The sequence below is a fragment of the Panicum virgatum genome, chromosome 7N (genome assembly GCF_016808335.1).
Source record: "Panicum virgatum strain AP13 chromosome 7N, P.virgatum_v5, whole genome shotgun sequence".
Lineage (NCBI taxonomy): Eukaryota > Viridiplantae > Streptophyta > Magnoliopsida > Poales > Poaceae > Panicum > Panicum virgatum.
This window is the reverse complement of record NC_053151.1, coordinates 17,957,209-17,969,603: the sequence shown is the minus strand read 5'-3', so window position 1 is coordinate 17,969,603 and position 12,395 is coordinate 17,957,209. Positions and strand designations below refer to the sequence as shown.

General features: G+C 45.0%; 1 protein-coding gene across 1 annotated transcript; it reads left to right on the top strand.

Moving 5' to 3' along the window:
• The first annotated feature begins 838 nt into the window (after window positions 1-838).
• On the top strand, window positions 839-11,808 carry LOC120683515 (ABC transporter C family member 4-like). The gene is made up of 11 exons (XM_039965593.1): window positions 839-3,100; window positions 4,479-4,799; window positions 6,910-6,996; window positions 7,315-7,917; window positions 8,037-8,201; window positions 8,323-8,617; window positions 9,898-10,112; window positions 10,193-10,498; window positions 10,622-10,685; window positions 10,891-11,130; window positions 11,298-11,808. Exons 1-11 carry the CDS (start codon window positions 1,016-1,018, stop codon window positions 11,396-11,398), a joined length of 4,482 nt encoding a protein of 1,493 aa, XP_039821527.1. The 5' UTR covers window positions 839-1,015; the 3' UTR covers window positions 11,399-11,808.
• The last annotated feature ends 587 nt before the right edge of the window (window positions 11,809-12,395 follow it).

Sequence of the window (12,395 nt, the reverse complement as noted above, 5' to 3'; positions counted from 1 at the left end):
GGTTGTACGGGATCATTCTGTAGTAGCTGTGGATGGTTGCGAGTGTGTGGTGCAAGATAAAAGGAATGTGAAAACTTAGCTACCACAAGTACCTTTCTATATTGTTTTTTTAAGAAAAATACCTTTCTACATTAGTGCTGCTAGCTTTTCAAAAGGCAATCATGTTGAAAACGGGAATCCTCTAACTCCCAAAGACTAGAAGCCATACCCTGCACGCCCGCATGTGTGCTCCACAACGTCGATCACGAGCTTCCTACTTTTTTCGTTGCATGGCAACATAATTTTGTAATCCTTCTATCTCACCATGAAGATATAGTATTTGAGGATAAAATTATGGAAGACAGATTGTGGGTAAAAAAAGAAAAAGCGATGCATCAGGAAGGCTCTTTGCTAGGATTGTAGGTGGTTTTTTTTTCAAAGTTCATGTAATTTCTTTGCCCGCTGAAATACCAAAATTTCATTTAACATTAAAATTAATGCTTAAATTATTCCATTAATTTTTAAAAAGTTAACAAAATTTGCTGAAAAAATAATACTCCCTCTATTCCAAATTGTAGATCGTTTTGGCAAATTTAGGTACATAATTTTTATCATATATTTAGATATAGTGTTTATCTAGATGCGTAGCAGAAATTATGCATCTAGATTTATCGAAACGATCTATAATTTGAAATGGAGAAAATAATTTAAAAGAAACAAATAGAATTAGAACGGAACAGACTTGAATTCAACCTCAAAATGACCCGGTTGTTAGACTGAACTTGGATTATTCCTACCTACCACCTTCCAAAATCTTAGGTGAGTTAAAATGCCCTGCATTGAAGGCTCCCAACAGGCAACAAATGCTGTGCAGAGCTGGCACTGGCACTGGCGGTAGCCATCAAAATTTTAGGTGACAGGCATAAAACGCCCTGCATGTTGCATTGCCCGGATCGATCAGTTTAACCCGAGCCCCAAATCGATAAGTTCAACACGAGCTGCCACTCGCAGCGGAGGCAGGCAGCACGAGAAAGCGATGGCGCTTCCCTGGTGGCTGGCCACCCCGGCGTGCGCGCCGCCGTCGGGCTCCCTCGGCCTCGGCGGCTGGCTCGCGTTCCTTTTCCTCTCCCCGTGCCCGCAGCGCGCGCTCCTCGGCGCCGTGGACCTCGTATTCCTCGCCGCCTCCCTCATCTTCGCCGCCCGCCGCCCGCGCAGCGCAAAGTCGGGGACGGCGGCTGCACCCGAGCGCGAGGCGCTCCTGCAGGAACCGAAGCCTTCGCCGCCGCTCTTCCGCTGCGCTCTCGCGCTCGCGGCCTCGGCCGTGTTCGCGGCGGCGTCCGTCGTCCTCCTCGCGCTCGCGCTCGTGCTCCTGCCGGGCACGTCGTGGCGCGCCGTCGAGCTCGCCTTCCTCGCCGCCCACGCCGTCGCGCACGGCGTGGCGGCGTGGACCGTGTCGTCTGCGGTGAGAGGGGCAGGAGGAGATGCCCCGGCCGCCGCCACGCCTCCGGCACATCTCCGCGTGTTCTGGCTGGTAACCGCTGTCGGCGCCGCGCTCTTTTCCGCCTCGGCGGCGGTCCGCAGCGCCGACAGCTCGCTGGTCTTCCCAGATGACGTCCTCGCCTTCGCAAGTTTGCTCGTCTCGCTGCCTCTGGCGTACGTGGCAGTCACCGGCCGTGACGCCGGCGCTGGAGATGGTGAATCGGACCGCAACGGCGCGGAGGCGCTCGCCCCGCCGTACGCCGCAGCGTCGTTCCTGTCGCGCGCGACGTTCAGCTGGATCAACCCGCTAATCTCCAAGGGGTACGCAGCCAAGTCTCTCGCCACCGATGACGTCCCCGGGGTCTCTGCCGGCCACCGCGCCGAGGCGTCGTACGCTCTGTTCATGTCCAACTGGCCGGCGCAGGGGTCGCGGCATCCGGTGGCCGTCGCCCTGTGGCTGTCCTTCTGGCCGCAGTTCGTGCTCACCGGCGCGCTCGGCCTCACGAACATCGCGGCCATGTACGTCGGCCCGTCGCTCATCGACCGGTTCGTCGAGTTCATCCGCCGCGGCGGGACGCCATGGGAGGGCCTCCGGCTCGTCCTCATCCTGCTCGCCGGCAAGACGGTCCAGACGCTGACGTCGCACCACTACAACTTCCAGGGACAGCTCCTGGGCATGCGCATCCGTGGCGCGCTCCAGACGGCGCTGTACCGCAAGTCGCTGCGCCTGTCCACCGGGGCGCGCCGCGCGCACGGCACCGGCGCCATCGTGAACTACGTGCAGGTGGACGCCGGGTTGGTTTCCTCCGCCATGCACGGGCTCCATGGCCTGTGGCAGATGCCGCTGCAGATCGTGGTGGCGCTGCTCCTCCTCTACTCCTACCTCGGCGCCGCCGTGCTGCTGACGCTGGCCGTGATCGCCGCGGCGACCGTGATCACCGCGTTCGCCAACAAGCTGAGCCTGAACTACCAGATCAAGTTCATCGGCGTGCGCGACAGCCGCATCAGGGCCCTCACAGAGATGCTGAGCAACATCCGCGTCATCAAGATGCAGGCCTGGGAGGAGATGTTTGGTGGCAGGGTGCGCGAGCTCCGGCAGGCCGAGCTGGGGTGGCTGGTGAAGTTCACGCTCTTCATGTGTGCCACCAACGTGGTGTTCTCGAGCTGCCCGCTCGCCATGACCGTGCTCGTGTTCGCGACGTACCTCGCCTACGGAGGGGTGCTGGACGCCGGCAAGGTGTTCACGGCCACGTCCCTCTTCAACATGCTCAGCAACCCAATGCGGGACTTCCCGCAGACGATGGTCTCGTCCTTGCAGGCGTACGTGTCGCTGGGCCGGCTGAACAAGTTCCTGTCGGAGACCGAGATCGACGGCACGGCGGTAGATCGCGTCGAGGGCGTTGACGCTGGCGCTGTGGCCGTGAAGGTGCAGGATGGCGTGTTTGCCTGGGACGTGCCGGACAGCGAGGCAAACAACGGCGAGCCGGGCCAAGGGGAGGAGTCAAAGATGGAGACGGTGCTCAAGGGGATTCACGTGGAAGTCAGGAAGGGTGAGCTCGTGGCGGTTGTTGGCATGGTGGGTTCCGGAAAGTCCTCGCTGCTGTCCTGCATCATGGGAGAGATGCACAAGCTCTCAGGCAAGGTGAGTCTACTTAATTACCTCTCACGAGATCCAAAACCCGATCGCTAGAAAACATAGAGAAAGAGCTTCTAGCAACTTGCATATCTCAGTAGACTGACATTGTTAATGGACCTATGTTTTTTTAACTACCTCGCGTGCTCATGATCTTGGGGGCAGCATCCTGGCCTGGGGAAGAGACGAGATTCTCTGCAGACTTCTGCTCAGTAGTTGAGATTGCAGTTGCAATTATTGGACACAAATTTTCCAAGGTCATCAGATCTTGATGTGATAGTACTAATATCTACAATAGTACAAAATTAGCTCAGCAGTCATGCCCTCACCACATCATAGTAGCGCTACAAACTGAGATCACCCTTCCTTCAATAAAAAAAGGAAGTATCTTACACACACTGACACACAACAGGAGTAGGAGTAGCGCTAGATTTGGGTTGCTTGGATCTGATCTAGTAAGTGTTTAATAACAAGTGCTGCACATCACAGTGTCTATGACTAGCTAGATGTGTGTGTAGTTGGTTCTGTGAAGTAAACATTATTACTAGTTGAACATCCAGTAAAGTAATATTTTGAAATATGTCAGTTTGGACTGTAAGTCTAAACTGCCTTCTCAGCAAATAAAAGGAGGGGGGGTGATGTGGTCAGTTGTTAATACAATTAGAAAAGCCCTATGGGTTTTTGGACTTTTTCCTGGGCCACGAAGGATGAAACAATAAAGTTAATTTGGACTATTTTGTTCTATGTTTTGAAACAACAAATAACAACCAATTTTAGAACACCAAAATTCAAAATCTATGAATACTGCAGTATACAAACAGAACAAATTGCATTCAGTGAGAACAATGTCCCAATGTATCGTTAAAATGTTCCAGGAGTAAATATGAATTGGTCCACAGCTCATGTTCCACGTGTAATGTTAAAATATTCCAGAAGTACATATAATATTATTTTGGGGTTGCTTGGCTCTGATCTAGTAAATGTTTAATAAGAAGTAGGGCACATCACGGTTGCTATGACTAACTAGGTGATGTAGTTCTTTGACCTGTGAAGTGGACATTACTAGTTGAACATCCAATAAATAAATACTTTGAAATATGCCCGTTTGAACTCTACTAGAGTCTAAACTACCTGCTGAAGAAATAAAAGGCTTAATCATGATTTCAGCAAAGCTCTGTTACCAATAGCAGTCAAATTTTCTTTTAACCATGTACCAGATGGTGAACTTATAAGGTTATAAAGAACCTGATATGATCCAACCTCATTGGAATCGAGTTCTCTGCATCTTCTTTGTTACAAATAACATATATAACACCTAATATTGTGCTAATGTACCCTTTTTCACAACATGTAACTTCTGTCTTATCTCTGTTTCTCGTTGATACAGGTTAGCATATATGGAAGCACAGCATTTGTTGGGCAAACTGCCTGGATACGAAATGGAACCATTCAAGAGAACATTTTATTTGGAAACACGATGCACCCAGAGAGATATTCAGAAGTCATCCGTGCATGTTGCCTTGAAAAAGATTTAGAAATGATGGATTTTGGTGACCAGACTGAAATAGGAGAGCGAGGGATCAATCTAAGTGGGGGCCAGAAACAACGCATTCAGCTTGCAAGAGCAGTTTATCAAGATTGCGATATATATCTTCTTGATGACATCTTTAGTGCAGTTGATGCTCATACAGGATCAGTTATTTTCACGGTGAATCCTGCTAGTCTTTTCCTTCTATGATATTATATTTTGGCAATTTTTCATTACGTATATATTTCAATTTCAAACAAATGTAAGTTGGCCAACAAAATGAGAAATGGGATACAAAGCTATGCTAGGTAACTATGTAGGAGAGGTTTAAATTGAAAGAAATCATTGCACATAGCCTAAGAGGGGGAAGGAGTGAATTAGTCAAACTTAAAAACTTGACCTATAGCTTCCATCTAGTTTGCACAAAATATAAACTAAAACATACTATCTAGATGTGCAATTATGTTTCTTCAGTGTTTAAACCCACCCAAATAAGAGTTCTCCAACCTATAGACAATCCTAACAAGATACTACTCTAGAAATGTAAAGAAACATAAGTTGCAAGAATAAAATGTGAAAACGTAAAGGTGTGAGTGAAGGAACTGCAAACTCAACACGTTAATTTTTCCCAAGGTATCGGTGGGCTAAATCCACCCCTAGTCCACGTTGGAGCTCCAACAAGGATTGCTCTCGGCCACCAAGTCTCTTCCGATCAAGAGCTTGGTCTCGCTACTAAGGCTCACCCAAGTAGATAAGGATCTTGCCACTAAGGCAATGCTCACCACCTCTTGCACCGATCACCATGACACCATCTTCACTATGGAGCTTCCCACGAAGGAGGGGTCTTCTCATCCCCGCACAAAGCTATTGTCGCCACTCCACACCAAGTCGGAGAGTTGATAACACCACTCCATACTCAAGAACCAAACACAAGGCAGCAACACCTTGCTCTCTCACTCTCTCTAGGCCTAACCTAACACTAACACTCTCAAAGCTTGTGCTAAAGCCTTTGGATATGATCACTAAGCACTATGGTGGCTTATATATCTTCTTCAATGTGTATGAGCTTCCTCTAGACTCTAGATGGGCGAATGAAGGGATTATAAATAGCCCAACAACTCCAAAGAGCAATTGCTCCAACAGCCAGAAAAAGTACAGTAGTGCCGGATGAACCAACATTCTGTTTAGGCAGGTGTCAGATCATCCGGTACCCCCTTTCAGCCACATAGCTGTTGGCCCCGTTCTACCCAAAGCCACTTTTGCTTGCGTCATTCCAAAGACGCTTTGTCTGACACTCACCAGTTCATTCTGCACCGATGCTTTGTCCGACGCTTAATCCAACACCCGTCAGTTCATCCGGCGCTGTAATGTTCTCTCACCAAAATCTTTTATCACTTGACCTCTGGATGATTAAAGTACACTTGCACTAATGCCTTCTTCAAAGGTGTTGGATCATCCGGCGCTTAAGGACTTTTCTGTCTTGATTGTCGTTGCACTTCTGCAATGCACCAACCCGTTCATTCTTGAGACCGTTGGATTATCCGATGCTCTGATCCAAGCTGTCATTTGGACACCCTCAAAATATTCTAGGTCTGGATTTTTACTATGGTTTGGGTGTCTTGATGATGATTTGAACTATCTTGTATGTGAATTGGACTTCATCCATGGGACCTAGAAATCCTACAAACTTGAGTTCACAAACATATTAATCCCATTGAATATGTTGTCACTCAATCAATCACCAAAATCACAATAATAGCCTAGTGGGGCCATTTTCCTTACACAAATGCACAACAAAGCACATGTGATCTAATTGCACAACCATATAGAGAACTCCAGTATTAAGTTTTTGTAAACATTTTTTAAACAGAGTATTTGGGCTATTTGCCTAAGTGACCTTCAAGCTTTTGTAAAAAGAGCATATGGCAGTTTAAAAGGAACACTATGGACTTCGCAAATCATTCAAATTGTCTTGATCCGTTGCATATGAGAATTTATCAGAGAAGCTGACAGAAGAGTGATGTCAATTATTAAATAAATTAAATGGAATCTTGAACAGTAATATATGAAAAATTCAGTAAGAATGCATATTTGTGCAGAATCATGATGACATGTAATTTATTCACGATAAGGTGGACTCATGCCCTACTTTATTCTCAGCGCTGTTCATTCTTCATTATTATTATATTTCTTATTCCAAACAAAAGTTCTTGCAAGTAAATACAGAGCTATGATCAGTGTTTCATCCCAGCTCTTTAGCTGTACTCTTAACACTTGGTTATGTTTGCAGGAATGTCTGAAGGGTATACTCAAGAATAAGACTGTTATTCTTGTCACTCACCAAGTGGACTTCTTGCAAAATGTGGATACAGTATTTGTAAGTTTGTTGTTTGAATTGTCCATATACTTTGAGGAAATATAGATTAGAAATAAAGATAACCATATTATCCAATTACAACGATTGTAAGAATGTTTCTTTTGGTTTCAAGTAGGGTAAAACAGTGAAATTCACATCTATGGCTCCTAGAAAACATATACGCATCTTTATTCTCAACTATTTTAAATCCTTTCAGTTTGCTTTGGCTGTGGGCATGCCCTATATATGATACCACCCCAATGATACGTACCGTGCTAATATTAGTGATGGCTAATATAATGGAAATTAAACAACGCTAACCTGTGTGTAAACATGCAGGTAATGAAAAAAGGGCAAGTCATCCAGTCTGGGACTTATCATGAATTAGTAGAATCGTGTTCAGAGTTTTCGGTTCTTGTCGCTGCTCATCATAGTTCAATGGAGATGGCCGAAGAACAAGGTTGCCCGGTTCAGAACACCGGGACTTCTCTGGATACCAAGTCCAGAAACGAAAATGGTGAGATGACTGCCATTGCACAGAGCAAAGAAACAAATTCCTCTAAGCTGATCCAGGAAGAGGAAAGGGAAATCGGCCGAGTCAGCTGGCATGTGTACAAGTTATATATGACAGAGGCCTGGGGTTGGCAGGGAGTTCTGGTCCTTTTAGCAATGTCACTGCTTTCAGAGGGCTTCAGTATGGCGAGTAACTACTGGCTGTCGTATGAAACATCAGGAGTCGCCATATCTAACACTTCCTTATTTCTTGGTGTTTATGTTTCAATAGTTGCTGCTACAATTGTATTCGGAATGATTAGCAATCTTGTTGTGACATTCTCGGGCCTTCAATCAGCCCAGGCCTTTTTCAGCAAGATGTTTGATAGCGTTCTACGGGCTCCAATGTCCTTTTTTGACACCACTCCTTCAGGAAGGATCCTAAGCCGGGTATGTAGTTTGTAGCAACGAGCCACGAAGTCTTTATTTACACAATTACCTTTTGAAGCAACTTATTTACATAATCACCTTGTTCTTTGGGAGCGGTGCTAACCATTCACACTTTTCAGGCATCTTCAGACCAACTGAAAATTGATATTGTCCTTGTGTTTTATATTGGTGCTTCCCTATCATTGTGCATTGCAGTGATTACCAATGTTGCTCTTACTTGCCAAGTTGCATGGCCATCGGTCATAGCAGTACTTCCGCTGCTGTTTTTGAACATTTGGTATCGGGTATGGTCCATCTACCCTGACTTCTCTCAGATGACTAAAATCACTGTTAATACTCCTCAAGTACTAGATTCAACTGAATAATATTAAATTGGATCTTTTTGTCTTCTGTCTTATTTCTCAGAACCATTATATTGTAACATCTCGAGAGCTAACTCGTCTTCAAGGAGTAACAGAGGCACCAGTTACTGATCACTTGACTGAAACCTTTCTGGGTGCTCCAACTGTCAGGTGCTTTAGAAAGGAGGATGAGTTCTATCAGACCAACTTGGACAGAATCAATTCGAATTTGCGCATGTGTTTTCATAATTATGCGGCCAATGAGTGGCTTGGATTTCGCTTGGAGCTAATTGGTACACTTATTTTGTGTATAACTGCCTTTCTCATGATCAGCTTGCCCAGCAATTTCATCAAGAAAGGTAATATTATAATCTCAATTAGTCTGGAACTTGTAAAAGATTGTGATAGGGAACAAAAGTATACAATATATACCTATGTACTATGTATATAAGTGTACAGTCACATGCTAAGAATGGAACTTGTCTTATGTTAGGTTTCATGCACCAACCAGATGAACCCAAAAGCTTAAGCTCTTGGGAAGAGGTGGGCAATCCACTAATACTTCACAACACTCCCACTCACATTTGCGCCTTGTTCCGGCTGCACGTGAGTGGGAGTGTTGTGAAGTATTAGTGGATTACCAACCAGATGAACCCAAAAGCTTAAGCTCTTGGGAAGAGGTTCTGGTGAAGTCTTGTAGGAATAATAACTTAGCAAGCTTGTCAATTTTTTTTTGAAAACTAAGCACAAGTCACCTTAGAGGTTCATTTCCTGATTATTCAAATACCCAAACCTGAAATGCAGTCCCTGGCAGATGGTTCAATCTTTTTAGTGTAGGAAGGATAGATTGCATGTGAAGCATGGGTTGTATTGCATTGAGTCTCGAGGGCGAATATATAGGGGTGCAAGACTTGGAGGGCAAGAAGCCTCCCCAGGATATTTCCTATACTACAAAATATACTCTAACATTTCGGAGTATTGTTTTATATTCTCGAATACGCAAGAGAGCTGCATATCATTGTATTAAGAAGAGAATGATCCAATTCAAGCCCAGCTCACCACCTTGGATCAGAGTGATGAGAGGAGAATAAGTTTTTCCTATAGAGGACTATTACACAGAAACAAAAGAAAGGACCTGACCCGGAATATCACACTAAAACACCCTAGGTAGCACTTCTCAGCCCCACACCATGAAGCCCTTTAGCTCCCCCTACTACCCACAAATGAGATTCATCTTTGAAGGCCTGTAGAGCAGTTGGGATGCTCGGAGCAGATCCATTAAACACACAGGCATTCCTGTGTTTCCAGAGAATCCATGCACCAAGAATGACAAGAGAGTTGAAGCCCTTTCTGTGTTGCTTTTGTACTTTCCTTGCTGATTTCCTCCACCAATCTTTCTGTGTTTCCCGAAGATATTTCCTATACCTACCAAACATACTCTTATCATTTAGGAGTATTGTTGGAGTATAGACTGTTCGCTAAAGCATGACAAATCAAGCTTTAAGAGTTCACGTTGATTTATAGTATGGTTTCAAGCTGAATAGAATTACAGATGAACTCTACCGGAAGTTCTAACTTGATATGCTTTCTCATCAAATCTTCATAACCCTCAAATACATGACTTCAATTTGTGATGCAGAATTCGTTGGCATGTCTCTCTCCTATGGCCTTTCTCTCAATTCCTTGGTGTACTACACGATTCTCATAAGCTGTACGGCCGAAAATGATATGGTAGCTGTAGAGAGGGTACATCAGTACAGTACTCTCCCTTCTGAGGCAGCATGGGAGGTTGCAGATTGCCTTCCCTCACCAAATTGGCCCACCCGAGGAGATATTGATGTGAAAGATCTGAAGGTCAGTATTATTTTGTTTGTATCACTCTCTAGTACTTTAAGTAACTAAGATGAATGAGCAATAAGATCAACTCTTTTCAGGTTCGGTATCGTCAAAATACACCTCTAATCTTGAAAGGTATTACAGTAAGTATTAAGAGCGGGGAAAAGATCGGAGTTGTTGGAAGGACTGGCAGTGGCAAGTCGACTTTAGTGCAGGCCTTATTCAGGATTGTGGAGCCTACAGAAGGCCGTATCATTATCGACAATGTTGATATCTGCACTTTGGGGCTTCATGATCTGAGGTCTCGCTTTGGTGTGATTCCCCAAGAGCCTGTACTCTTTGAAGGAACTGTGAGGAGCAACATTGACCCAACTGGGCGGTATTCTGAGGCTGAGATATGGCAGGTACAAGCTCTGTTTTCAAAAATGAACATCCTTCTACCGAGAAGCTTGTACCGAGATATGCATAACTATTTCTTTTTTCCTTCTACCGAGCCTGATGTGTTTATATTTATCATTTCCCTGCAGGCCCTTGAGCGTTGCCAGCTAAAGGATATAGTAGCTTCAAAACCCCAGAAGCTTGATGCACTAGGTTTGCTATTTTTTTGAACATATAGCTTTTTTGTGTTTTTTTTATCAAAGGGTAATTGTTCCTGAGTTGGGGACTTGCCGGTTAAAAAACCGAATTCACGAACATATTTGAGAAAATCATACTAGTTTTGGGATCTGCAAGGAAATGTTTCAATAGTGGGAACCGATGAATATGTTATCATTCAATGCTTGTTGTTCATGCACAGTTGCTGACATGGGGGAGAACTGGAGTGTAGGGCAGAAGCAGCTCCTCTGCTTCGGCCGCGTTATCCTGAAACATAGTAGGATCCTCTTCATGGACGAGGCGACAGCTTCTGTTGATTTACAAACGGATGCAGCAATCCAGAGGATCATCCGAGAGGAGTTCTCCGAATGCACTGTCATCAGCATTGCACATCGCATACCGACTGTCATGGACAGTGATAAAGTTTTGGTATTGGATGAAGGTAGCTCCTTGCACTAATCTATCAATTCTGCATTTCCATGAATTATTTTCTCAAGAAATAAATTATGCATTAAAATTAACACCGGAGCTTCTATCCTGGTGATTAATCTTATTGTCAACATTATGTCTTCCTCCTGTTTAATCTATTTTTGTGTCAACCTTTTTCAGGACTAGTGAGAGAGTTTGATGCGCCCTCCAAATTAATGGGGAGACCATCGCTCTTCGGTGCGATGGTTCAAGAGCATGCAAATCGCTCTTCTAGCATGTAGTCAGTTATTGACACCGGATTTTTAAAATAAATCCCGGATTTTTTCAATAAATCGGACGTATCTGAAGTATGGACATTATCATCTACTAGCATGCTTAGGTAGAAATCACATGCGACGAGTGGACATGAATGCCAATAGTTCACAAGGTTGTATGGAATAATTCACAAGGTTGTATGGAGTATATGGAAGGAAGCCGATGATTTGATATCAAGGAAGGACACGATCGGTCAATGAAGCTTTACTAGCAAAGACTCTACAAAAGGAAATTAGAGTCCGAGTATCTTAATATTTTCTTTTGTTTAGATATTTCTTGCTAGGCAAGTTTTGTTTACATATTTCTGTTAAGAAACGGGAACGCTACGCTAGTAAGAATTTCTAATTCTATCTTGTTCACCAAGGATCTTAGGTAAGTGGATGATCATGGATTGTTATCCCTTGACGCGCAGCGTAGCGAAAGATGTGTTGGAGTAGACTTGTCCAATGTAGTCGCACGTCGAAGTAGAGAAAGTAATTGCTCCGTCTCCTCGCCGATCAGCGCCGTAACAGTAACAACGCCTCCACGAAGTCCACACGTACGGGGTGGGAACGCCGGTCATCAGTGTGCTAGCAATGCGTGGTCGGCTAGGGTTTTGCGGCGAGGTGGAGAGGCGGCAGCAGGTAGGGTTTATGGCGCCTGAGTCGTCATCCGCCCCTAGCCCTGCCCCTCATTATAAGGTTCTAATCTTGGATCAATATCCGGGCTACATATGATTGCCTCTTGGGCATAAAACTAACAATCTTCCACTTGCACTAGAGACAATCATATAGGCAAGCTTTCGTTCTAACCCATTAAGTGTGTGTGACCCGTAAGGTTTATGTGTGAGTAGCTGTGATTCAAGAACCATTCTTACATTACTAATCAGCAGAGGCACCTTGCAGGGCGTACTGACTCCCACACACATCTAAAGATCATATAGGCAAAATCTTTTGATATACTCATTCACTAATCCCTTTGCCT